The sequence below is a fragment of the Bufo bufo genome, chromosome 3 (assembly GCF_905171765.1).
Source record: "Bufo bufo chromosome 3, aBufBuf1.1, whole genome shotgun sequence".
In the NCBI taxonomy this organism is placed as follows: Eukaryota; Metazoa; Chordata; class Amphibia; order Anura; family Bufonidae; genus Bufo; species Bufo bufo.
In genome coordinates this window covers 571,397,559-571,423,073 of record NC_053391.1, presented here as the reverse complement: position 1 = coordinate 571,423,073, position 25,515 = coordinate 571,397,559, and the positions used below count along the sequence as shown (strand labels likewise).

At 46.2% G+C, this 25,515-nt stretch overlaps 1 protein-coding gene across 4 annotated transcripts in view; it reads left to right on the top strand.

Annotated features, from left to right (window-relative positions):
- Positions 1 to 8,082: 8,082 nt before the first annotated feature.
- NEMP1 (nuclear envelope integral membrane protein 1) overlaps positions 8,083 to 25,515 on the top strand; it is a 57,462-nt gene continuing 40,029 nt past the window's right edge. For 2 of the 4 annotated variants that reach the window (XM_040425710.1, XM_040425709.1), the window contains exons 1-2: positions 8,083 to 8,244; positions 24,820 to 24,941. In XM_040425710.1, coding sequence (XP_040281644.1) covers positions 8,166 to 8,244; positions 24,820 to 24,941 — 201 coding nt within the window. In that variant the 5' untranslated portion in view covers positions 8,083 to 8,165. Of the gene's footprint in view, positions 8,245 to 10,730; positions 10,850 to 22,209; positions 22,227 to 24,819; positions 24,942 to 25,515 lie in introns of those variants that run through there. The other 2 variants (XM_040425712.1, XM_040425711.1) reach the window with 2 other exon arrangements.

Sequence of the window (25,515 nt, the reverse complement as noted above, 5' to 3'; positions counted from 1 at the left end):
CTAAAATAGGTACCATGGACCTCATTTATCAAGAGTATCTAATAATAAGACTCTCTGTGTTGCTCATAACAACCAATCAGGGCTCCGCTTTCATGTCTTAAACTTATCTGGAAAAATTCAAGCTGACTTCTGATTCGTTGCTATGGGCAATGAGAACTGTTAGACAGTTTTGATAAATGAGGCCCCATGCTTCTTAGGCTACTTTCACACTTGCGTTATAGGATTCCGGCAGACAGCTCCGTTGCCAGAACTGCCTGCCGAGTCTGGAAATCCGTATGCAAACGGATAGCATTTGTTTCTGGATCCGTATGCGGATCTGTCTAAAAAATGCATTGAAATACCGGATCCGTCTCTCTGGTGTCATCCTATTTATATTTTTTGCACTTTTAAAGGTCTGCGGAAAACTTGGTACCGGATACGGCATTAATACAAGTGTTCCGGAATTTTAACCGGAGAAAATACCGCAGCATGCTGCAGTATTTTCTCCGGCCAAATACCGTAAGAGGGACTGAACTGAAGACCTCCTGATGCATACTGACCGGAATGCTTTCCATTCAGAATTCATTAGGATAAAACTGAAGCGTTTTTTTCCGATATTGAGCCCCTAGGACGGAACTCAATACCGGAACACTTTAAGGCTAGTGTGAAAGTGCCCTTAGCAATCCTATTGAGCTAAATATTTTTACGCTACCCAATTATTTTATTCATTATTATCATCTATTATACTATACCATTTAACCCTATTCTCACTGTGGTTTGTGAGTTTATATAAGGGTACTTTCACACTTGCGGCATGCAAACGGAAAGCATTTGTAGACGGATCCGGATCGCAATGCAAGAACGGATTCGTCTTTACGTTTGTCATCCGGAGAAACAGACCCGTTATATATTTTCTTCACATTTTTACCGGTCTGTGCATGCGCAGACCGGAAGGACGGATGCTGCGGTATTATCTCCGTCGTGAAAAGTCAAAAAGACTGAACTGAAGACCTCCTGATGCATCCTGAACAAATTGCTCTCCATTCAGAATGCATGGGGATAAAACTGATCAGTTCTTTTCCGGTATAGAGCCCCTAGGACGGAACTCAATGCCGGAAAAGAATAACGCTAGTCAGGGCTTTTTTTCTGACTCCGCCCCCCCCCCCCCCCCCCCCCGGGTGCCCCACCGCTGAGTCTCCCAGGTGAATACTAATGAGCGCTTCCATTATGGAAGCGCTCATTAGTGTACCGAAGGACAAGGAAGTGGTGAACGCTCTGTACCACTTCCTGGTCCTCGGCTGTCGGCTGTGCAGGGCTGCGCACAGCGTGAGGGCGCTCTGTGACCTCACGCTGTGCGCGCCAGTTCAGAGCACAGTCGACTGAGGAGAAAGAAAATTGCAGGCGGCGTCCGTTCAGGAGCAGGAGAGGTAAGTGTTTTTTTATTTTATAAAAAATGTGGCTGCTGGGGGCATAATGGGGGCTAATTGGAGGCATATGGGGGCTAATTGGAGGCATATGGGGGCTATGGGGCTAATTGGAGGCATATGAGGGCTAATTGGAGGCATATGGGGGCTAATTGGAGGCATATGGGGGCTAATTGGAGGCATATGGGGGCTAATTGGAGGCCTATGGGGGAATATGGGGGCTATGGGGCTAATTGGAGGCATATGGGGGCTAATTGGAGGCATATGGGGGCTAATAGGAGGCCTATGGGGTCTAATTGGAGGCATATGGGGCTAATTGGAGGCATATGGGGGCTAATTGGAGGCATATGGGGGCTAATTGGAGGCATATGGGGGCTATGGGGCTAATTGGAGGCATATGGGGGGTAATTGGAGGCATATGGGGCTAATGAGGCATATGGGGGCTAATGATGCATAATGGGGGCTAGTGAGAGGCATCATGGGGGCTAATTAGACACACAATGGCGGCTAATTAGACTATTAGAGGCATATGGGGGCTAATGAGGCATATGGGGGCTAATGAGGCATAAAGGGGGCTAATTAGAGACATAATGGTGGCTAATTAGGCATATGGGGGCTAATAAGAGGCATAATGTGGGATAATGAGGCATAATGGCTTATAATGGGGGCTAATAAGAGGCATAATGTGGGGTAATGAGGCATAATGGCTTATAATGGGGCTAATAAGAGGCATAATGTGGGCTAATGAGGTATAATTGCTTATAATGGGGGCTAATGAGGCATAAGGGCTGATATGGGGGCTAATGAGAGGCATGGGGGCTGATATAGGAGTGATGAGAGGCATAATGAGGGCTAATGAGAGGCATAATAAGTGTCATCCACAGATGCCCCCATAACAGTGTGTCTTCCACAGATCCACCATAACAGTACGCCTGCGCACTGACGAGAGACAGAAAGAAGGGGAAGAATCCGCGGAAGCAAGCAGAGGACGGCACAGCAGACGACTGAATAGCTTCTTTTGTAAGTAAATTGTTTTATTATAAATGTATCCCTGCATACCGCAATTCTCTGGTATTTTGTAATCTTATTTATATCTTCTTTTTTTTGTTTTTGCCCCCCCATTTTTGACTGTGGTATCTTTGTGCCCCCCCTATATATTGTTCCTAGAGTCGCCACTGCCGCGGGCACTGTCAGCCTGGCTGTCACGACCGTCACTGGCAATTTTACTTGCATCCCTGTTCTCTAAAGGGGCGGTCCTAGGGGTGGGTAGGGGCGTGGCCAGGGGAGGGGGGGGGTGAGTTCCACCACCTTTTCTCTGAGAATAAAAGCCCTGACGCTAGTGTGAAAGTGCCCTAATCCATGCATTATACTCATGGCTGTTTTCATTTATAATGTTTTCATTGTAGTATTATATTTTCACATTTGTTGTATCCTATGAAGATGTCTACTGCTTGCCTACAGCTTAACCCGTCTTTTTGAGCCGAAGTATCACTTTTTATTTTGCGCTTATTATGCCGATTCTTTACCAAGTGTCCATACACTGGCTTTCTATCACCTTTTAGATTTGAAAAAGGAGCCTTTATACTCTGAAACGTGTTATCTTAGAGGTTTAAAAATAAAAGAAATTATTCCTTCACTCGCACTGGTCCTGACAGGACAGCCTTGGAAAGTCTTCAAACATATGGATCTGAAGCTCCTTCATCCACCCACACTATATATGTTCTTCAGCGCCAGAGGGCCAGCCCCCCATGCAGCGCGGACCAGAATGATATTGGTAGCACCGACCATTACCATCAATACGTTTTCCCTTAGTGTTGTGCCTAACTTAGCACAACACAAAAAGGTGAACACGACCATCTCACTTTGAGACATCCAGTCTATACTTCAAATAGAAGTTTCAAATAAAGAATTTATCCCTTCACTCGCACTGGTTGTGTTTTTGCGCCAAAGGTGCAACTGACTCTTCATAATCTCCATCAACAAGGAGACAGCGCTATATACACACGCTTCTCTTTCCTTTTAGCAATTAATTGGGGTCTCGGCACTTAGACCCCCACCAATAAAAACTTTAGATATATCTCTATGAAATATTACCAGTTTCACAACTCAGTGACCCTTTGAAGTAATGGTGGACTGTCGTTTCTCTTTAGTTAGATGAGTGGTTCTCGCCATAATGTGGATTAGAATAGGGCTGAACATTGTATGGAACTGTGCACCATCCTACCTCTGCACAACACAAGTGATGGTCTCAAAGACATTATGAAGACAAGAAATTCAACAAATTAACTCTTGACAAGGCATACCTGTTTACTGAAAACCATTCCAGGTGACCACCTCATGAAGATGACTGACAGAATGCCAAGAGTGTGCAAAGCTGTAGTCAAAACGGACTATTTTGAGGAATATAAAACATTCTGGCTTGTTTTAGGGTTCGGCTATACGGCAATCTTGGTCGTGCGACATCTGCGGATTTTATGAATTCTGGGGTCACTGTTGCGCTGCAACTCCATTCATTTCTATGCTAGGACCGCTATACTGCAATCTCTGGGCACAATAATTGTCGTGCAACTCTTACATGTTTTCGCTTACCACTTAATTACATACAGTATGTGTTTGTTTTCATGTCTTTGATATGAATCTACAATGCAGAAAATAAAAATGCAAAAAATAAAATAAAAACCATGGAATGAAAAGGAATGTCAACGCTTTTCACTGGTACTGTAAATTGGCATTTCACTGCTTGAGAAACATAAGAGAACATTACAATTTATGGGAGCACATAAGGGGGCATTATACTGTGTTGAAGGCAAATAAGGCAGCATTACAGTACAGTCTAGTGTAAATTCTGCAGTCCGTCAAAGTGTGGATAAGCACAGTATAACATAAAAACGCTGCAGATAGTGTACAGTCCAGTGTAAACGCTGCAGTCAGTGTACAGTCCAGTGTAAACGCTGCAGTCAGTGCACAGTCCAGTGTAAACGCTGCAGTCAGTGTACAGTCCAATGTAAATGCTGTAGTCAGTGTATAGTCCTGTGTAAACGCTGCAGTCGGTGTACAGTCCTGTGTAAACGCTGCAGTCAGTGCACAGTCCAGTGTAAACGCTGCAGTCAGTGCACAGTCCAGTGTAAATGATGCGGTCAGTGTACAGTCTAGTGTAAATGCTGCGGTCAGTGTACAGTCCAGTGTAAATGCTGCGGTCAGTGTACAGTCCAGTGTAAATGCTGTAGTCAGTGTACATGCTGCGGTCAGTGTACAGTCCAGTGTAAATGCTGCGGTCAGTGTACAGTCCAGTGTAAATGCTGCGGTCAGTGTACAGTCTAGTGTAAATGCTGCAGTCAGTGTACAGTCCAGTGTAAACTTGGTAATCAGTCCTGTCTAGTACAAATGACAGCTAGTGTTGAGCGCGAATATTCGAATTGCGAATTTTTTTCTCGAATATCGCAATTTCGAGATTTCGCGAATATTTAGAATATCGTTCTATATATTCGCGAAATAGAATATTCGTTTTTTTTCTTTTTTTTTTTTATTATATTTTTTTCTTTCCCACTTCCCTAAAGTTGTTCTTACCTGTCCTTTGGATTCCTGGCTTCCTGGCTGCTCCAGTCAGTGGCGCTTTCAACTTACTGCTATATTCCATATTAGCTAAATTACAATCTAATCTATATGTGTATTTTACGAAATTTCGCAATAGTCGCAATTGCGATGCGAGTAATATAACACGAAATATTCGCATGAAGATTTCAACTTAGCACTGCTATACTCCATATTCTAGCCTAATATGGAATATAGCTGTGCTAAGTTGAAATCTTCATGCGAATATTTCGTGTTATATTAGTCGCATCGCAATTTAATATAACGCATCGAGTAATATAACACGAAATATTCGCATGAAGATTTCAACTTAGCACTGCTATACTCCATATTCTAGCCTAATATGGAATATAGCTGTGCTAAGTTGAAATCTTCATGCGAATATTTCGTGTTATATTAGTCGCATCGCAATTTAATATAACGCATCGAGTAATATAACACGAAATATTCGCATGAAGATTTCAACTTAGCACTGCTATACTCCATATTCTAGCCTAATATGGAATATAGCTGTGCTAAGTTAGCACTGCTATATTCCATATTAGGCTAGAATATGGAGTGTAGCTGTGCTAAGTTGAAATCTTCATGCGAATATTTCGTGTTATATTAGTCGCATCGCAATTTCGACTTTTTCAAATGTTCTTAATATTGCTCTAACTTCGTCTTTTAGAAATTTCGTAATATTGCTCTAACTTCGTCTCTTAGAATATTACGAATATTCTAAAAGACGAAGTTAGAGCAATATTACGAAATTTCGTAAAATACACATATAGATTGTAATTTAGCTAATATAGTGCTATAATCCCTTTTTTTTCCTGTAATTTTTTTTGCCTCTTCTGAACTTAAGTTTTGTAAAATATGTACACTATTAAAAATTATTACTATAGCAGTATATTAGCTTAAATACAATCTATGTGTATTTTACGAAATTTCGTAATATTGCTCTAACTTCATCTTTTAGAATATTACGAATATTCTAAAAGACGAAGTTAGAGCAATATTAAGAACATTTGCAAAAGTCGAAATTGCGATGCGAGTAATATAACACAAAATAGTCGCATGAAGATTTCAACTTAGCACAGCTATACTCCATATTCTAGCCTAATATGGAATATAGCAGTGCTAACTTAACACAGCTATATTCCATATTAGGCTAGAATATGGAATATAGCAGTGCTAAGTTTAAATCTTCATGCGACTATTTCGTGTTATATTACTCGCATCGCAATTTCGACTTTTGCAAATGTTCTTAATATTGCTCTAACTTCGTCTTTTAGAATATTCGTAATATTCTAAGAGACGAAGTTAGAGCAATATTACGAAATTTCGTAATATACACATATTAGCTTAGCCATAATCATTAGCATAGGAACGTTGCCTTATACTATCAAGATAAATTTTCGCAATATGCGAAAAATAATTTCGCGATAATTGGAATAATTGCGAATATTCGATTTCGACGAATATAACACGAATATTCATGCGAATATTCGCGAAATATCGCGAAACCGAATATGGCACCTCCCGCTCATCACTAATGACAGCAGGTCATAACGCAGTATTTCTCTGTAGTGATCACATGATCTCCTGAAAACCTGGCACAGATGGTACACAGAAAAGTCTAGGCACGGGCACACTGGTAATAATGTAAATATAAGACCCTTTGGTCTGTTTTTCTACTATGAGACCCCCTGAAGCCTTCGTCTTGCAGCTCCATGCCCGAGCCTCTGGGGGATTACAGGCTCCATTCATATCACAGAACTCCACGTCCTTCTAGTGATAGGGTAGCTGTGTGGTCACGTGGTGTAAACAGCCGCCCCTATGCCCGATCACATGACCGCGACCTCATCAAACTGCTTGACAACTTTTATGGACACGTAGCGGCCGGTGTTCTGCCAGATTTCTATACCTTGCGAAAACTCTATACTGGAAGTGACGCGACCGCACCGGAAGTGACATGGCCGCACAGGAATCAGCTGGAGAAGGGTGTGTGTGGCGCTGAGCAAGCGTACATCCACCGTACACAGCGCGTGCGCACTTAGGGGTAGGTAGATTTTCCAGCGCAAAATGTTCCATCAGATCTCCCTACCCCTGAGTGCGCACACGCACAAATCATCAGGAGCAGTTCATCCTTACGTCTCCAGATAGCAGAGCTGAGTGCTGGATACTGGGGGACACCGCTTATGTGGTGACCTCAATATCCAGCACTCAGCTCTACGGTAAGGATGAACTGCTCCTGATGATTTGTGCCTGTGCGCACTCAGGGGTAGGGAGATCTGATGGAACATTTTGCGCTGGAAAATCTATCTACCCCTAAGTGCGCAGGCGTGGTGTACAGTTTCGCGCATGCGCATTAAGGCCTTCTCTCGTGGCGCTGCAATGATTCCTTGCTAAGCCAGTGTATGTGCGCTTGCGCAGCGCACACACTCCTCCAGCTGATTCCTGTGCGGCCGCGTCACTTCCGGTATAGAGTTTTCGCAAGGTATAGAAATCTGGCAGAATACCCGGTGTTCCGTTAGATTTCCCTACCCGTGAGATTTCCCTAACCTCGTCACTTTCTGCTGTGACGTGGCCGCATCGGACATGACGTGAGGTGTGCCTCGCTGCGCAGGCGCACAACGACGGGGTAGGGAAATTTCACAGCAGTGTTAGCTGGACAACGGCCGAAACTGCGCATGCGCCAGGAGCCTCACCAGCGGTTAGGGTAGGGAAAAATTATGGGCCAGTGCGCAGGCGCGGTGATCGGATGGATGTTTTCAGCTGGTCACCGGCCGAAACTGCGCATGCGCTGGGAGCCTCACCAGCCGTTAGGGTAGGGATAAAGCACAGAATTTTTCCCTACCCTAACCACTGGTGAGGCTCCCAGCGCATGTGCAGTGTCGGCCAGTGTCCAGCTGAAAACAGCCATCCGATCACCGCGCCTGCGCACTGGCCCGTAATTTTCCCCTACCCTAACCGCTGGTGAGGCTCATGGCGCATGCGCAGTGTCGGCCGATGTCCAGCTAACTCGGCTGTGAAATTTCCCTACCCCATCGTTGTGCGCCTGCGCAGCACCCCACGTCATGTCCGGTGCGGCCGGAAGTGACGAGAGTAGGGAACTCTCACGGAACACCGGTCTGGAAGTGTTTGCGTTTCAAGTCTCAGTTGGATGAGACATTTGAGTCTGCAGTTATGGCGGGAGAAATGGCTGGTTTTGGAGTTATGGTGACAGTGCTGCTCCTGGCTCCAGCGATATGTGCTGCGGCAGCAGGTAATGAGGAGTCGGCATCTGCGTCCTGTACACACTGGAGGCGGCATGCAGGGTCCCTGATTTTCAAAGAATAGGGCAACTCCCGGGTAATGGCTGCCTGACGGAAAGTAGACCATAAAACTACACGTGCCTCATACAAGCCCCAGATATATGCGGTGCTAGCAGGGTTGTTACTACAGATGAGCCATGCGAGCTCCAGCTGTTGCATCTAAACTTGCTTTGTTCAAAACTTTGGATTAAGGGCTCATTCACACGACCGAAATTCTGGGTCTGCATCCATTTTCCGGAACGGGTGCGGACCCGTCCATTTCAACGGGGCCGCAAAAGATGCGGACCTCAAACACTTCCGGTCGTGTGACTGCACCCAATACTGCATGGAGATCCGTCTCCGTACAGAACTAGAATGTATGGGCTGCCATGAGCCGAAGTAAGTTATAACTTACGCATAACTTCATTGAATAGCTTCGGTAATTGACTTTTAAAGTGGAAAATCACTTGAAACCGAACTCTGGCACCTCGGAACCAAAGCTGATTTTCCACTAAAAATGTATTACTGGAGTTAAGTAAAGTCATGCGCGACTTCGCAAATAATTTACTAAAGCTCATCGGAGCCCATACATTCTAGTTCTGTACGGAGATGGATCTCCGCACAGTAGTATTCCGCAGTTTTGAACAAAGCGACTTCAGATGTAACATCCGAAGCTCGTTTCGCTCATCTCTAGTTGCCATCTTTCCCAACAAAAAATACTGACAATGTTAAGCTGAACCCCAAGAGTGTGGCTCCCAGTATTAATAATGCCCTCATTAGTTCCCCCCAGTAATAGTAATGCCCCATTAGATAATGCGCTCCATTAGTGCCCCTGGTAATAGTAATGCCCCTATTAGTGCCCCCCAGTAATATTAAAGGGATATATTCTCAGGATCATCTGTTTGAGGAGACGGCGTGCGGATGCGCCTTCTTTTTTCCTGTCTGCTGCTGCTGTCCTATAGGCATACAGCGGCAGAGCAGGATGAGAGAAGGGAGACGGTGCGTGCCGTCTCCTCAAACAGCTGATTGGCGGGGGTGTCGGACCCTCACCGATCTGATATTGATGACCTATTCTGAGCATAGGTCATCAATAGAAAAAGCCTGGACAACCTCTTTGATGCTCCAATTAGAGCTCCCCCCACAAAATTAATAATGCCCCCATTAGTGCCCCCCAGAATTATTAGAGCCCCCAGTAATATTAATGCTCCCATTTGTGCCCCCAGTATTAATAATGCCCCCCAGTAATAGTAATTCTTCCATTAGTGCCCCCCAGTAATAGTAATTCTTTCATTAGTGCCCCCCAGTAATAGTAATTCTTCCATTAGTGCCCCCCAGTAATAGTAATTCTTCCATTAGTGCCCCCCAGTAATAGTAATGCCTCCATTAGTGCCCCCCAGTAATAGTAATGCCTCCATTAGTGCCCCCCAGTAATAGTAATGCCCCATTAGTGACCCCCAGTAATAGTAATGTCTCCATTAGTGACCCCAAGTAATAATAATGTCTCCATTAGTGACCCCCAGTAATAGTAATGCCTCCATTAGTGACCCCCAGTAATAGTAATGCCTCCATTAGTGACCCCCAGTAATAGTAATGCCTCCATTAGTGACCCCCAGTAATAGTAATGCCTCCATTAGTGACCCCCAGTAATAGTAATGCCTCCATTAGTGACCCCCAGTAATAGTAATGCCTCCATTAGTGACCCCCAGTAATAGTAATGCCTCCATTAGTGACCCCCAGTAATAGTAATGCCTAGGAGATAAAGGGTTGCTACAGTGGCGCTCAGTGGATGCTATATGTAGAAGCAGCGGTATCGCGGCAGAACCACAAAAATCTGCCGCACAAGGGGAGACAATGTAATATATTATAATACTGCGCTTAAGGACATATTATGATAAGTATTGGTGTACAGGTATTGCAGATATATAATATCTGGCACACAAAGGTATATCAATATACAGGTACTTAGCTGGTTTTAAACAGTGTACCTGAGATGAAGGCTTCTATTAGTGTGCTTCTGTTCGCGTCCCCGTACTCGATATAGAAGTGTATTCTTCTTTGCTTTTATTTCTGTGCTCGGTCTTTCTTGATGCTGGGAGTCAGGAACAGTCCAGATGTAGTATGGTTTGGCGTGCTGCCTCATGCCCCGGCCGGTGGCGCGCTGCTGCCGCAGATGGAGGTGTATGCAGAGGAGTGGTTAGCGCTCACTTGGAGCTTGTGAGTGACGTCACTTACAGCGGTCATCAATGACCACCCGTGCCAGGTATCTTACTCCGACGCGTTTCGAACAGACGCTGTTCTTCCTCAGGGAGTGTCCATTAGTGCCCCCCAGTAATAGTAATGCCTCCACTAGTGTCCTGCAATATTTATAATGCCCCCTTCTCTGCTTGTGCAAAAAAAAATTTAATAATAATAATTTGATGTCACTGCGGTGAACACTTGCTGCTCACTGGAAGCTCAGGACAGGATTTGCGCTCCAGCGTGATGACGTCTCACAGGTCCTGCTGCTTCCAGTCAAGGCTGTGAAACGTTATCACACTGGATTGCAAGTCCTGACCCCGGCTCCATCAAATGGATGAGGTGAGTTTTTTTTTTTGTTATTACAAGGGGGTTGGGAAGGGGGGGTTAAAGGCTGTACTAATGAGCACTCCACAATGGAAGCGCTCATTAGTTAGGGTACTTTCACACTTGCGTTGCTGGATTCCGGCAGGCAGTACTGCCTGCCGGATCCGGCAATCTGTATGCAAACAGATACCATTTGTATATATTAAGGGAAGAAAAACAGAACTGGATCGCAGATCCACAACGCTTTGTCACCGCATTGTGCTGCGCCTTTTTGTCAGAGTAGGTCTCACTCAGAGGCGACCTTGTCGTGGTGAGTGGGCTTATGCCTTTTGATCAAAACGTACACGAATGCCTCTTGTACAGCATGAAGTATGGGGGGCTGGACACTTTAATATTGTGCTGAGAAGCGAGTTTAATTAGATCTAAGCATAGCATTGTGGATGTGCAATCCAGTTCGGTTTTTCTCCCCTTGATATATGGATACCATTTGTAGACGGATGCGGATCCGTCTCACAAATGTATTGCAATACCGGATCCGTGTCTCCGGTTGTCTTCTGGAAAAACGGATCCGGTATTTATCTTTTTCCAGTTTTTAAAGGTCTGCACATGCGGATCCGGTTTTAGTGCATTTCAATGTAAAATAAGGCCCACAGAAGATTGCAAATGTGTTCCAAACCTGTAAGTACTTTGATGCTGGTCTTAATAAACCCCTGAGCTGGTGGTGAATCCGCTGGAGTTATGAAGGGGCGCATGCCTCTCCATAACTTCCATGGATCCTCCACCAGTTCTAAATGTAAGACCGCTTCCTGGCTGGCTTACATTTAGACCATTTTCCGCCTCACCGATGACAGCACCCATGCGTGATGGACCTCCCATCCAGGACAGGAAACCTGAGGATATAAAAAAGTTCACACCTCAGTTCAGGTTTCCTGGGGAACCTACCTCTGAAGAAGTTCACACCAAGATGGCTGTGGAGGGTCCAGATTTTTAGTCCGTGGGTGACCTTTCCTATGGCGACGTAAGACTCTTTGGGGAGCCACTCATCGAGACTGCTGTTACTCCACCTCACCTCCCAGTTTCCCCAATGTTTGGAGCCGCTGTGGCCGTGCCAGGTGGCTCCGGTTTGATCACAGTGTGGAGGACTTTTAAAGATGGCTGCGGCATCTGGTTTGGGCATGCACAGTAAGAACGACGGAGCAGCGTCTTGACGTCGGCAGCACAGGCCCGCGCCGGATCAAACTGGGGACACATGCTTCTGGGACCTGTAGTAGCAGCGGAGAGTGCTTGGCACGCAGTATATAAATGGGCAGTGGGGGACAGCAGCCAGCCAACCTTATTGCACACAGTGCTGTGCAGGATTCCTCCTAAGAATGGACGGGAGATGCGGTCCGCGCCGACCCTATTGTTCCCTCTAGACCATCAAGCCCGGTACTTTGGCCTAAGGAGTGGGGGACAGCTACCAAGAGGGTGAGATTATTCCTTTTTTTTCCACGGCATCCCCCTTCATGACGGCACCAAAATGGAGTTTGCTCCCCTTGTCGCTCTAGGGACAGGAAACAGAGAGGGTTAAAAGGGCCCCTCCCCTCACACACCCCAGTGTTTTCCTGTCCCTACAGGACGAGAGGATGCACGGATGAAGGGGGCCGGTCGATCGGACCTCCTGTGGTCTCCTTCCTCCTGGCGTTAACCCCCCCCAGGCCAGTACTCTCACCGTTTGGGAGTCCCCTGTCCTGGGTCCGACGTCCCCGAACCAGTTCGGCTGCTCGGGGGGGCTCTGAGCAGGCTGCGGGAGTCACGTGGCCGGCAGGGCTTGGAGCGCTGTTTGCAGCTTGCTGCAGCAGCCGGCCTGAATGAAGCTAATTGCCAGGCAGGTGGGTGCAATTAAAGCGGAGGGCGGTGCTGTGGTAGAGGGATTCCTTTCCACACGTGGAACGCCTCTTCAGTCTGTGTTTGCTCCATGCTAGCTCAGACTACAGGCACCATGGAAGCGGATCATGCCGACCCTGCAGAAACCCGGAAGACGTCTGTAACAGTGAGTAAGGTGGTATATCCACCCGTTCCCCTTCCCATCGCTGTTTTCTTATAAGGTTCTCTCTGTCCCTTTTTCCAGGGGGTCAAGGAGCCTTTCGGGGGGGGGGGGGCGGGGGGAGGAAGGAGATAGAACAAAACCTGGGCTGCCTCCTATGTGCTGTATTCCTTTACCCAACTCATATAGGCGCCCTATCTGTAACACCTGTATAGGGACTGTAGTTAGGGAGGAACGGTCAGCTATGATGCAGGACTTTAGGTCCATGATTAGGGAAGAGATTCGCTCTTCTATGGCCGAAAAACATTCCCTTGCTGAACCGTGCCCTAGCGCTGCTCCCGCTAAGCGCCCTAGAATCTCTGCTGAATCCTCCTCCGATGCTGATGACACCCCTGTGGCTGTCGGTGGTTCCTCAGACATAGTATGTGAGGAAGGGGAAAGGGAGGACTCTCACTCAGAATCAGTAGTGAAATACTATTTTGATTCTGTTAATATAGACTCCCTTTTGTCCGCCGTCTGTAATACCATGGACATTGAAGAGGAGGTACAACCTCACTCAATTCAGAACCAGATGTTTGGGGGTTTGAGAGCCAGGAAGCGTAAAGTTTTTCCTGTAAACCCAAATCTGAAGGAACTCATCATGGATGAGTGGGCGGATGTTAATAGAAGGTTCTTGGTCCCTAGAGAATTCAGGAATAGACTTCCATTCCGTCCTGAAGATGCAAAAAATTGGGATGAAATCCCTAAAATAGATGTAATGGTCGCTAAAGTAGGCAACCGTACATCCATTCCCTTTGAGGATGCCTCCCAACTTAAGGACCCCATGGACCGTAGGTCGGAGGGGTTACTTAAGAAACTATGGGAGAAAAGGGCCATTTCCATTAAGACTAATGTGGCAGCCACTTCTGTTGCAAAGTCAATGTTTGTTTGGCTTAACAGAGTTGAGGACCATCTTAGGAAGGGTACTCCAAGGGATAGGATCTTAGTCCTTTCCCCCCCTTAAAATGGCCACAGGTTTTCTGGCTGATGCCTCTGCAGAATCTGTGAGGTTTGCCGTCAGATCCTCATCCTTGTCTAACTCTGTCCGCCATGCACTCTGGCTTAAGCCTTGGTCGGGGGACACCTTATCAAAAAATAGACTTTGCTCAATTCCCTTTAAGGGGTCCCTGGTGTTCGGGCCAGAGTTGGACAAGATTTTGGAAGATGCTGCAGATAAAAAGAAGGGCTTTCCAGTTGAGAGAGCTCCTAGGAAAACCCAGTCCTTTTGCGGCAACAAACTCCCTTCCAGAAATTCTGCTGGAAAAGGAAAAACCAAAAGGGGGTAAAGGGGAAAATTTTATCCTCAACTCCAACTTTAGTTCTGACCCCGCCCCTGAAAAAAAATTACAACGATCAGGTTGGGGGAAGACTCCCCAATGGGCCAGTGTGACCTCAAACCCTTGGGCTCTGCAAGTAGTACGCATCAATTTTCAGGTCACAACCTTCCCCTCCCCGGCAGAGTCAGCCCAGTTAGAGAAGGGGGTCTTGGACTTGTCTCTGGGAGCCATCATCCCGGTACCCTTAGACCAGCAGCTAAGGTCCCTTCAGGGTCAGCTAGTTGGGAAACATCCCAGGATTTACTCTGACAATACAACAGCAGTCTCCTTCATAAGGCATCAAGGTGGGACGTGTCACCCTCATCTTCAGAATCTCTCCAAGGAGATATTTTCCTATGCAGAAAAGACAGTCCTTTCCATCACAGCTGTACACCTGAGAGGCGTGGACAATGTCCAGGCAGATTTCTTGAGCAGAAGAAGAGTAGACTTAGGGGAGTGGGAGCTCCACAAGGCTGCATTCGGGATGATAGCCCAGAACTGGGGTCATCCTCAGGTGGACCTGTTCGTTACCAGGGAAAACAGAAAGGTCCCCTTGTTCTTTTCCCTGAACAGGGGAGATTTCCCCACAGGTCTGGATTCCCCACGCCAGGACTGGCATTGGAACCTGGCTTATACCTTTCCCCCATTTCCCCTTATCCCAGCAGTTCTCAAGAAGATAAGGGAAGGGAAAGTGATTCTGGTAGCTCCAGCTTGGTCCAAGAGGAATTGGTACCCTCTGCTAGAGTCCCTTGCAATAGCTCCTCCTCTTCCACTTCCGTCCAGACCAGATCTGCTCCAGCAGGGTCCCCTTTGGTTTCCCGAGGTAGGAAGACTCAATCTCACAGCATGGATCCTGAATGGTGGATCATAAAGCAGAAGGGTCTGTCAGACCCAGTCATCTCGACTATCCAGTTAGGGAGAAGACCTTCTACAGTTTCCATCTATTCTAGGACCTGGCGCAGGTTTAATTCCTGGCTGCTGGATAGACCCTTTGACATAGGCAACCCTAGTATCCCCCTCTTGGACTTCTTGCAGGAAGGTCTGCAGAAGGGCCTTAGTTATAACACCATCAAGGTACAGGTGTCGGCTCTGTCAAGCTTCCTTGGGGTGTCTCTAGATGAGGATAAGCTAGTCAAGAGGTTCGTCAAAGGTGTCAGTGTTATTAAACCTACGTCTAGGCCCTCTGTGCCCAGTTGGGATCTCAACTTAGTGCTGTTAGGACTAACAAGAAGCCCCTTGAGCCCTGTTTCAGCGGCAGAAATTAAATTTCTTTCATGGAAAGTGGCTTTTTTAGTTGCAGTTTCTGGGGAAATCCAAGCCCTTTCTATTAGAGAACCTTTTTTTAGGGTCTCGGATGAGAAGATTCTTCTCAGACACCGTCCAGATTTTCTCCCTAAGGTGTCTTCTTATTTTCAGAAAAGCCAAGATATTATTTTACTTTCTTTTTGTCAGAACCCTAAAAATGAGAGAGAACAGGTGTTTCACACTATCGATGTTAGAACAGTTCTCAGCTACCTAGAAGCTACGGCTGAGATGAGAACCTTTTTTGTTTAGTATGGGGGTAAGAATAGAGGCAAGAAGGCCTCAAAGGACACGGTTGGTAGGTGGATCAAGTCAGCCATCATACAGGCTTACAAGGCAGAAGGGGAGGATTGTCCTCTTGCAATAAAAGCACACTCCACAAGAGCAGTCTCTTCTTCCTGGGCCGAGAGAGCAGACGCATCTCCAGATCGGATCTGCAGGGCGGTTACATGGTCAAGCCTTCACACATTCACCCGTCATTACAGACTGGGCATGTTGGCCAACAAGGACTGTTCCTTTGGACGCAAGGTCCTTCAGGCCGTGGTCCCTCCCTAGAGCTACTTATCTGGTATGGCTCTATTTTGGTGCCGTCATGAAGGGGGATACCGTGGAAAAAGGAATTATTCCTACCGTTAATTCGGTTTCCACTAATCCTTCATGACGGCACCACCGTAACTCCCACCCTATCATTTTGGTGTTGGGCTTGTTATCTCACATCCTGGTAGGATTTTAAGAAGCACTGTGGTGTGTGAGGGGCGGGGCCCTTTTAACCCTCTCTGTTTCCTGTCCCTAGAGCGACAAGGGGAGCAACCTCCATTTTGGTGCCGTCATGAAGGATTAGTGGAAACTGAATTAACGGTAGGAATAATTCCTTTTTCTCTTGCATTGCTGATTGGATTCTTTTTGGCTATTTATTATAGGTGCCTAGAATTCCTAAAAAAAAAAAACTACTGTAAAGACTAAGCACAGAGAGTGTTCTATTTGTAGAAGTATGCTGCCTGTTTCTCACCTGAAAACAATTTGTCAATCCTGCATTGAAAAGTTAGTATTGGAAGAGTCTCAATCTATGTGAAAAAGTATCAAGGCTCTGGTAAAATCAGAGGTTAGAGCTTCACTTAAACCCCTAAAACAGCTCTTTCCTCAATCTTCATGTGGCACTAGACAGAATGTGGATCCTAATTCAGATATTTCAGATGAAGATAAATGGAATTTTGATGCGTCTAGTGATGTGGGGAGCAATTCTTCTTCTTCTGCAGAGCACTTTTTCCCACTGAAGATACGGAGCCATTATTAACCACTTCCCGACCGCCCATAGGATATAAACGTCCTTGGGCGGTCTGTTAATCTCTGAATGGACGTTCTGGAACGTCCATTCAGAGATTGCAGCTGCACGATTAGCCAGTCAGTGACAGCAGGGCAACACTTAGAGAAGGCAGGGACAGTTCCCAGGTGTCCCTGCCTTCCAGATCGCTGTATACACAGCGCTCCCCAAGTGCTGTGTATACAGTGCCGGAAGCGCTATGTGCTTCCTGTTCCGGCCCGGCAGTCATGTGACCGCCGGGGCCGGAGAGTGCAGGAGCTGTTGGATCTTTCACAGATTTCGATCAACCCGGCACTGAGGCTGAGCACTTGCACGACTATTTCCGTCGGCCCCATAGCAATGAATGGGAGCGGGGGCAGCGTATGCACGGTACTCTCCCATTCACTTCTATGGGGAGCCTGCTTGGTGGTGGCTGGACCAGAGTCCTCCAACCACCACCTTGCAGGGATCTGTTCTCGATTATAGATGCGGGTCCCAGCGGTGGGACCTGCACCTATAAGACAATGGGGGCATATGCTAGCGATATGCCCCCATTGTCCATGATGAGACAACCCTTTTAAAAAAGTCTGGGAATCTGCTGCTACTAGTTTTAGGCCTAGTATTGCTGCTTCCTGGGTATCTAGGTCTTTAACTTTTAAAGCTATGGTTAGGACAATTGCAGTCACATATTAAAGATAAAACCCCTAGAGGTGAACTTTTGGCCTTCCTTCCAACATTTATAAAAGCGGCCGATTATTATTTTTTGGCAGACGCTTCTGATGCCGTTAGATTTTCTGCTCGATCAGCGACTTTATCTAACGCTGCTAGACGGGCCATCAGGCTTAAATCTTGGAAGGGCGACCAGGGTTCCAAAGCAAGGCTTTGTTCCCTACCATGTGAGGGTCAGAGGTTATTTGGGTCTTCCTTGGATGACATTCTTGAAAAATCATCTGACAGAAAAAAGGGATTTCCGGTACCTCAGAAAATAAGTGGGTTCAGAAGGTCTAGAAATTTTCAAAGTAAACAGAGGTTCCGACACCCAGAAAAGAAAGATTGAACAAAAACCCAGACTTTCTGGGGGCTCTGAGTCTCAAATGATTCCAAATCCAAGGATAAGCAGGATTGACTCCAGGTGGGGGGGAAGACTCTCCAAGTTTTACCCGGCCTGGAAAGAAATTACAAAAAACAAATGGATCTTAGACATCATTTTAAGAGGGTTTCAAATAGAATTCCTCGCACCACAGGAAGATTATTTTTTTTTATATAATAACCAAGAATCCAAAAGAAGCAGAAAAATCTTTAATTTTGCAAAGGGAAGTTTTTTCTTTACTTCAGAAAGGGGTTGTAAGTTTAGTTCCCGAGGGGGAAAAAGGAAACAGGTTCTATTCTCTGCTTTTTATTTTTGTAAAAAAAAAAACAGACTCCTTCAGAGTAATCTTGTATTTAAAGAGATTAAACAAGAATCCTCGGGTGTTTAAAGGGAACCTGTCACCAATAAAACGCTTACTAAGCTGTTAATAGTACCTTATAGTGCTGCATAGTAGTTTCCTAATGCACTTTTTCATCGTTTAGCCGCATCTAGCCTCCTTCAGAAATCAATATTTTATTCAGCCGCTGCCCCCTGCTTCAAGTCAGGTTTGAAGTTAAGGGGCAGCGGCCTAGGCGTCTCCAATGCGGCTCTCCCCGCCTCCCGCCGCCTTTATTGACAAGCCGGATCTCAGTGCCGGGACCGCTCTCCCAGCCCGCATGCGCAGTAAAGGGCTGCTGTAGCGCGATCCCGGCTCCGGCTCGTACACTCAGCCGGCTTCAGTTTCGCTACTGCGCATGCGCCCGGCATCTTCTGTGACTGCGCTAGTATGTTAGGCTGGCTGGCGCATGCGCAGTAGCGAAACTGAAGCCGGCTGAGTGTACGAGCCGGAGCCGGGATCGTGCTACAGCAGCCCTTTACTGCGCATGCGGGCTGGGAGAGCGGTCCCGGCACTGAGATCCGGCTTGTCAATAAAGGCGGCGGGAGGCGGGGAGAGCAGCATTGGAGACGCCTAGGCCGCTGCCCCTTAACTTCAAACCTGACTTGAAGCAGGGGGCAGCGGCTGAATAAAACATTGATTTCTGAAGGAGGCTAGATGCGGCTAAACGATGAAAAAGTGCATTAGGAAACAACTATGCAGCACTATAAGGTACTATTAACAGCTTAGTAAGCGTTTTTTTTTGGTGACAGGTTCCCTTTAACAAGATTATAGCAGAAGTAGCAGCCTATGTAAGAGTAAAAAGAATCATTCTAGTCCCTTATTTAGACGACGACTTTTTAATCATTTCCCAGACAGAATTGTCTTTGAAGCAGGAGACAGATCAATTGTGTGTAATTCTGGAATCTTTAGGATGGAAGATAAATTGGAAAAAATCCAAGTTACTCAGAGATGCGTGTTTTTGGGGATACTACTAGATTCCCAGAATCAGAGATCTTTCCTGCCAGAACAGAAGGTGATGTTAAATACAGGATCTCTTTCTCAGTTAGGGCTCTTTCACAAGAACGGATCCCGTGCGGGTAATCCGCTGCGTGAAAGAGAGCCAAGCCCCGTCCCCGACAGCAGAGACACGGAGCATTGACATGATTGATAATGCTCTGTGCCTCTCTGTGATCTTTTTACTACAAAATCACGGTGACAATTTTATCTCACTGTGATTTTGTAGTAAAAAGATCACAGAGAGGCACGGAGCATTATCAATCATGTTAATGCTCCGTGTCTCTGCTGTCCGGAACGGGGCTTGGCTCTCTCAGCACGGGATCCACTCATGTGAAAGAGCCCTTATGGGTGTTCCCTGAGACAGGCTATGTCAGTACTAGGTTAAATGACATCTACCATCCTGGCGGTAAACTATGCTCAGTTTCATTCAAGACCATTGCAGGAAGACATTCTAAAGAACTGGCACGGTTCTCCTCTGTCTTTGGACTACAACTTCCATCTTAGTTCAGTAGCAAGGATGTCATTACTATGGTGGACAATCCCAACGAATCCATGGGATGCCCTTGGCTGTCTCAGAATCTGATAGCAATCACCATGGACGCAAGCCCTTGGGGATGGGGAGCCCATTCAGGGGGAGACTTCTGGCAGGGAAGATGGAACATTCAGTCCAGAAACCGTTCCTCAAACTACAAGTAACTAAGTGCAATAAAAGAGGCTATATTAAAAAATCCCATCGACATTGGCAGAAAGAACTTTAATAATATATTCAGACAATGCAAAAACAGTGTCTTGTATAAACCACCAAGAATAAGAGATCTATTGACGTTATCCCAGGAGATTTTTAAAATTGCAGAGAGGAACCAGTTAATTGTCAGAGCAGTTCATCTCAGAGAGGACAATGCCCTGGCCGATTTTTTATTTATTTTTTAGCAGGAAAGAGTTAAAGCAGGGAGAATGGTGCCTCACAATTCAATTTTCCAGCTCATAGTACAGAAGTGGGGTCTACCAACTAGATCTTTTTGCAACAAGGGAAAACAAAAAGGTGGACAGATTATTTTTTTTCACTCAACAGAATGGACTTCCCAACAGGGATAGACACAGTAACCCAGTCATGGGATCAGGAGTTCGGATATGCCTTCCCTCCGTATTTACTCATTCCCAAAGTCCTGAAGAAAGTTATCCAGGAGAGGGCTTCTTTGATTTTAATAGCTCCAAGATGGCCCAAAAGAGCCTGGCTCTCAATGTTACAAAACCTAGCGACGGAACCCCCATGGATGCTTCCAGTGTGGGACAGTTTTTCACCCCAGACCAGGTTTTTTACAACTAGCAGCCTGGAAATTGAAAGGATAATATGCGCTAGGAGGGGCTTGTCGAATGAGGTAGTTTCCACTTTACTGGCCAGTAGGAAAGAGGTCACGGCTAAAAAGTATGTTAAGATTTGGGATACATTCTCTAAATTTTTGGGAAGCTTTCCTGACCCTTTGCAGGCACCTCGTGTACCGGACATACAAATTTTTTTGCGAGCAGGCCTGGACAAGAATCTAAAAAGTACAACTCTAAAAGTCCAAGTAGCGGCCCTGAGTTTTTTTTTTTTTTTTTTTTTTAAGATTTTAAACTAGCAGAGCATTTTTGGATGAAAAGGTTTCTATCAGCAGCCTCCAGATTACTGCCCTCTTTAAGACCTCTGTCTCCCCCATGGGATTTAAAGGGAGTCTGTCACCTCCATATGGCCATATACAGTGCTTACATGGCTCTGTAGCACACCTATACAGGATTGTAACGGTACCTTTGTTCTTTTCTCTAGACTTGCACCAGCAGGAAAAACAAAGTTTAATTCATATGCAAATGAGCACTCGCAAGTGCCCAGGGGCGGCGTTCAGTGTGTAGGAGCCCAGGCTGCTCTGCCTTCTTCTCACTTTACTCCTCCCCGGTCTCTGCCGGGGAGGAGTAAAGTGTATTATCTGCCTTGACTTATTCCCCATTTGAACCTATCAAGGAGATACCAATCAAGATGCTCACTTTAAAAAATGACTTTTTTGTTAGCTATTACATTTGCTAGGCGAGTTTCTGAGATCCAGGCCTTCCCTCCTTATACAAATACATTGGTAGATAGTCATTTTAAGGCCTTTACCTTTTTTCTTGCCTAAGGTGGTTTCTGACTTCCATAGAAACCAGGACATAATTCTACCTTCTTTATGTTAATCCTAATAATTCTAGAGAACACAATTTTCATTGTCTAGACGTTAGAAGATGTTTAATCACTTACCTGGAATCCACTAAGGATTGGAGAATAGATGAAAATCTCCTGATCCAGTTTCAGGGATCTGGTAAGGGAAAAAAAGCTTCCATAGTCTCGATTGCAAGATGGGTTAAGTTTGCCATATCTTGTGCTTATTCGGCGAGAGGTCTGCCCATTCCAGAGGGGTTTGGGGCCTGCTCAACTAGGGTAGTAGCTACTACTTGGGCATAGAAACATGGGTGCTGTCATGGGTTTCAAGAAAAACTATTACCTAATTTATGTTTTCTATACCTAAAACACGTGTAGAAAATGATGAATGAGACGACAGACCTGTGGCCCATCCACTTCCACGCCCACTTTCTTAGACCTGGCGTGAGTGGTGAAAAGTTGCAGATTGCTCCCCAATCTTCTCCAGAAATACGCCTAATTATAGGGGTATTTCTGATCATAAATGACCCCCTTTATCTTTATTCCATGTCCAGGAAAAGTGCTTTTATTCTGCTGAAAAAAATGGCTCCCAAGTGCCCGGCTGGACGGGGTTTACTGGTCCCAGTACCCATAGCAAACCAGACTGGGGGGGCTGCTTTAGCTGCTCATCTCTTGGGCTTGGTAACGGCTAGAGATATTGGCATCCTGAGCTTTTAGACATTGCCAGTTTCTGCGTTATATCCATTACATCTGGAGATATAGAAATCAGGATGGCAGGTAATGCAGTTAAATATGAAAGTAGAAACGTGTTTCACTGATTTCACTGCTGACAGTGATATAGGTCATAAAGGTTACATGTACCCCAAATGGTGTCACTAAAAAATAAACAATTTGCCCCTCAAAAAACAAGCCCTCATACAGCTACATTTAAAAAAGTTATGGCTATAAAAAAAAAATCCAGCAACCAGCATCTTATTTCGTACTCCTCCTTGGCTGGAAATACCCCTGATAAATACTAAGAGGAGTATTTTTGCTATTCCTGAAAAAAAGGAGTGCGACCTCTGCTGTGGTGGTATGTTGTCGGATAGGGGTGTCAGCAGAAAGAGGGACGGACGGAGCAGAGTGATGGGTATATGGAAAGTAGACCATGTGTAAAGATTGGGATACTCCTTAAGGCCAGTCTCATGCGTGCGGTCCTGGAGATACTGTCCATGTCGTGGCTGAATTTCCTAGATTCACTGTGGCTCAGTTGACCCATCATCAATGCATCATATTGATCTTATGATACAGTCCTCAGGAAGGCTGGAAGTCACAGTGAGGTTGGGTCAGCTGAGCCCCAGTTGGACTAAAGCATCTGCCAACTCCTGGACAGTCTGTGGTGCAATGTGACGTTGGTGGATAGAGCGAGACATGATGTTCCAGATGTGCTCAATTGGATTCAGGTCTGGGGAACGGGCGGGCCAGTCCATAGCATCAATGCCTTCATCTTGCAGGAACTGCTGACACACTCCAGCCACATGAGGTCTAGCATTGTTTTGCATTAGGAGGAACCCAGGGTCAACCGCACCAGCATATGGTCTCACAAGGGGTCTGAGGATCTCATCTCGGTACCTAATGGCAGTCAGGCTACCTCTGGCGAGCACATGGAGGGCTGTGCGGCCCTCCAAAGAAATGCCACCCCACACCATTACTGACCCAATGCCAAACCGGTCATGCTGGAGGATGTTGCAGGCAGCAGAACGTTCTCCACGGCGTCTCCAGACTCTGTCACGTCTGTCACATGTGCTCAGTGTGAACCTGCTTTCATCTGTGAAGAGCACAGGGCGCCAGTGGCGAATTTGCCAATCTTGGTGTTCTCTGGCAAATGCCAAACGTCCTGCACGGTGTTGGGCTGTAAGCACAACCCCCACCTGTGGACGTCGGGCCCTCATATCACCCTCATGGAGTCTGTTTCTGACCGTTTGAGCAGACACATGCACATTTGTAGCCTGCTGGAGGTCATTTTGCAGGGCTCTGGCAGTGCTCCTCCTGTTCCTCCTTGCACAAAGGCGGAGGTAGCGGTCCTGCTGCTGGGTTGTTGCCCTCCTACGGCCTCCTTCACGTCTTCTGATGTACTGGCATGTCTCCTGGTAGCGCCTCCATGCTCTGGACACTACGCTGACAGACACAGCAAACCTTCTTGCCACAGCTCGCTTTGATGTGCCATCCTGGATAAGCTGCACTACCTGAGCCACTTCTGTGGGTTGTAGACTCCGTCTCATGCTACCACTAGAGTGAAAGCACCGCCAGCATTCAAAAGGGACCAAAACATCAGCCAGGAAGCATAGGAACTGAGAATTGGTCTGTGGTCACCACCAGCAGAACCACTCCTTTATTGGGGGTGTCTTGCTAATTGCCTATAATTTCCACCTGTTGTCTATCCCATTTGCACAACAGCATGTGAAATTGATTGTCACTCAGTGTTGCTTCCTAAGTGGACAGTTTGATTTCACAGAAGTGTGATTGACTTGGAGTTACATTGTGTTGTTTAAGTGTTCTCTTTATTTTTTTGAGCAGTGTATTTTATATATATATTTTAGACATCTCACCCATCCACTGCAGAGAAAATCCACGGTGTAAACTGCAGCAGGTTTTTAATCCGCAGTATGTCGGTTTATGCTGTGGGTTTTACTTGTGCCTTTCAAGCCTTGCAATGCAGCTGTGAAAAAACAGCCCATTTTGGGTATTTTATGCGGTGGTGGATTTCAGAGAAACCTGCTCCTGAATTTAAAGAGTCATCTGACCCCAAAACCAGTTTTACTTAGTCTAGAAAGCGTTTAACATAAAGTTAATAAGGCACTTGCCTAATAACTGCCACTGTTCCAATGTCGGGGGCTCCTGTCCCTGGTGAATCAGAAATGTGATGTCCCTTCTGTGGTCTTATGCACCGCTGCAGCCTTTCACTGACCTCAGCAGTGATGTGTCCCCCAAGTGTCATGTGACCACAGAGGCTCAGCAGTCACACGTCCGTGAATGGCTGCAGCGGTACACGTGACCACGGGAGGGATGTCACACTAATCTGCCAGTGGTTGGAAGGTGTGGGGTAGGGAGCCTCAGTGCTGGAACAGAGTGGTGATTAATAGATGAATGCCTTTCTATATTTCTTTGTCAGTGCTGCAAAATTCTGTGATCAATCCGCTGTGCAATTCGCCCCTTTGTGGCCATAACCTGATCGTGCGAGTGCTGGATACACAACACTTGGTTGTATTTTTTGGTGCACCTTACACATTATTTGGATTATGAATGCCCTTATGCCATTTTCCTATGTACCACCCTCTAAAATATTTATTCATTTACATGTCTGAAATGTGTGTATACATTTTTTTTTAAGGCACACCAGTACATGTGATCCAGCTTGTAGAAGGAAGATCTGACATCTACAATACATCACAGAATTTCTGCTATAAAAAAACATCAGATCCAAAGTGGTCCGAAGTGTGGACCAAAGTGCAGGTAGGCGCTGACCCTGTGTATTGCCTTGTCAATGTTCCTTTTGTTCTCAGAGTTTTCCTAAAGGGTTTCTGTCATCAGAAAGGTCGTTATGTAGCTGGCTGACATTAGCGATGTGCTAATGTCAGCAGAACATAACTGTATGACTTATATCTCCCTGCCTGCCGCCGTTTGCGCTAAATAATGACTTTTATAATATGCAAATGAGCCTCTAGGTGCTATTGGGGCGTTGCTGCAGCACCTAGAGTCTCCGTCCTCTCACCGTTTGGCACGCCCTTGTAAAGGTGATTGACGTCCTTGGTCTCCTCTGTGCCCCGCAAATCCTGCACCGTCCATTTTAGTATTATGTGCAGGCTCAGTGAGTGAAGAACGCTCGTCTGCTGCTGTCCTTCACTCACTGCGCCTGCGCCTAATACAAAAATGGACGGTGCGGGATTTGCGGGGCACAGAGGAGACCAAGGACGTCAATCACCTTTACAAGGGCGTGCCAAACGGTGAGAGGACGGAGCCTCTAGGTGCTGCAGCAACGCCCCAATAGCACCTAGAGGCTCATTTGCATATTATGAAAGTCATTATT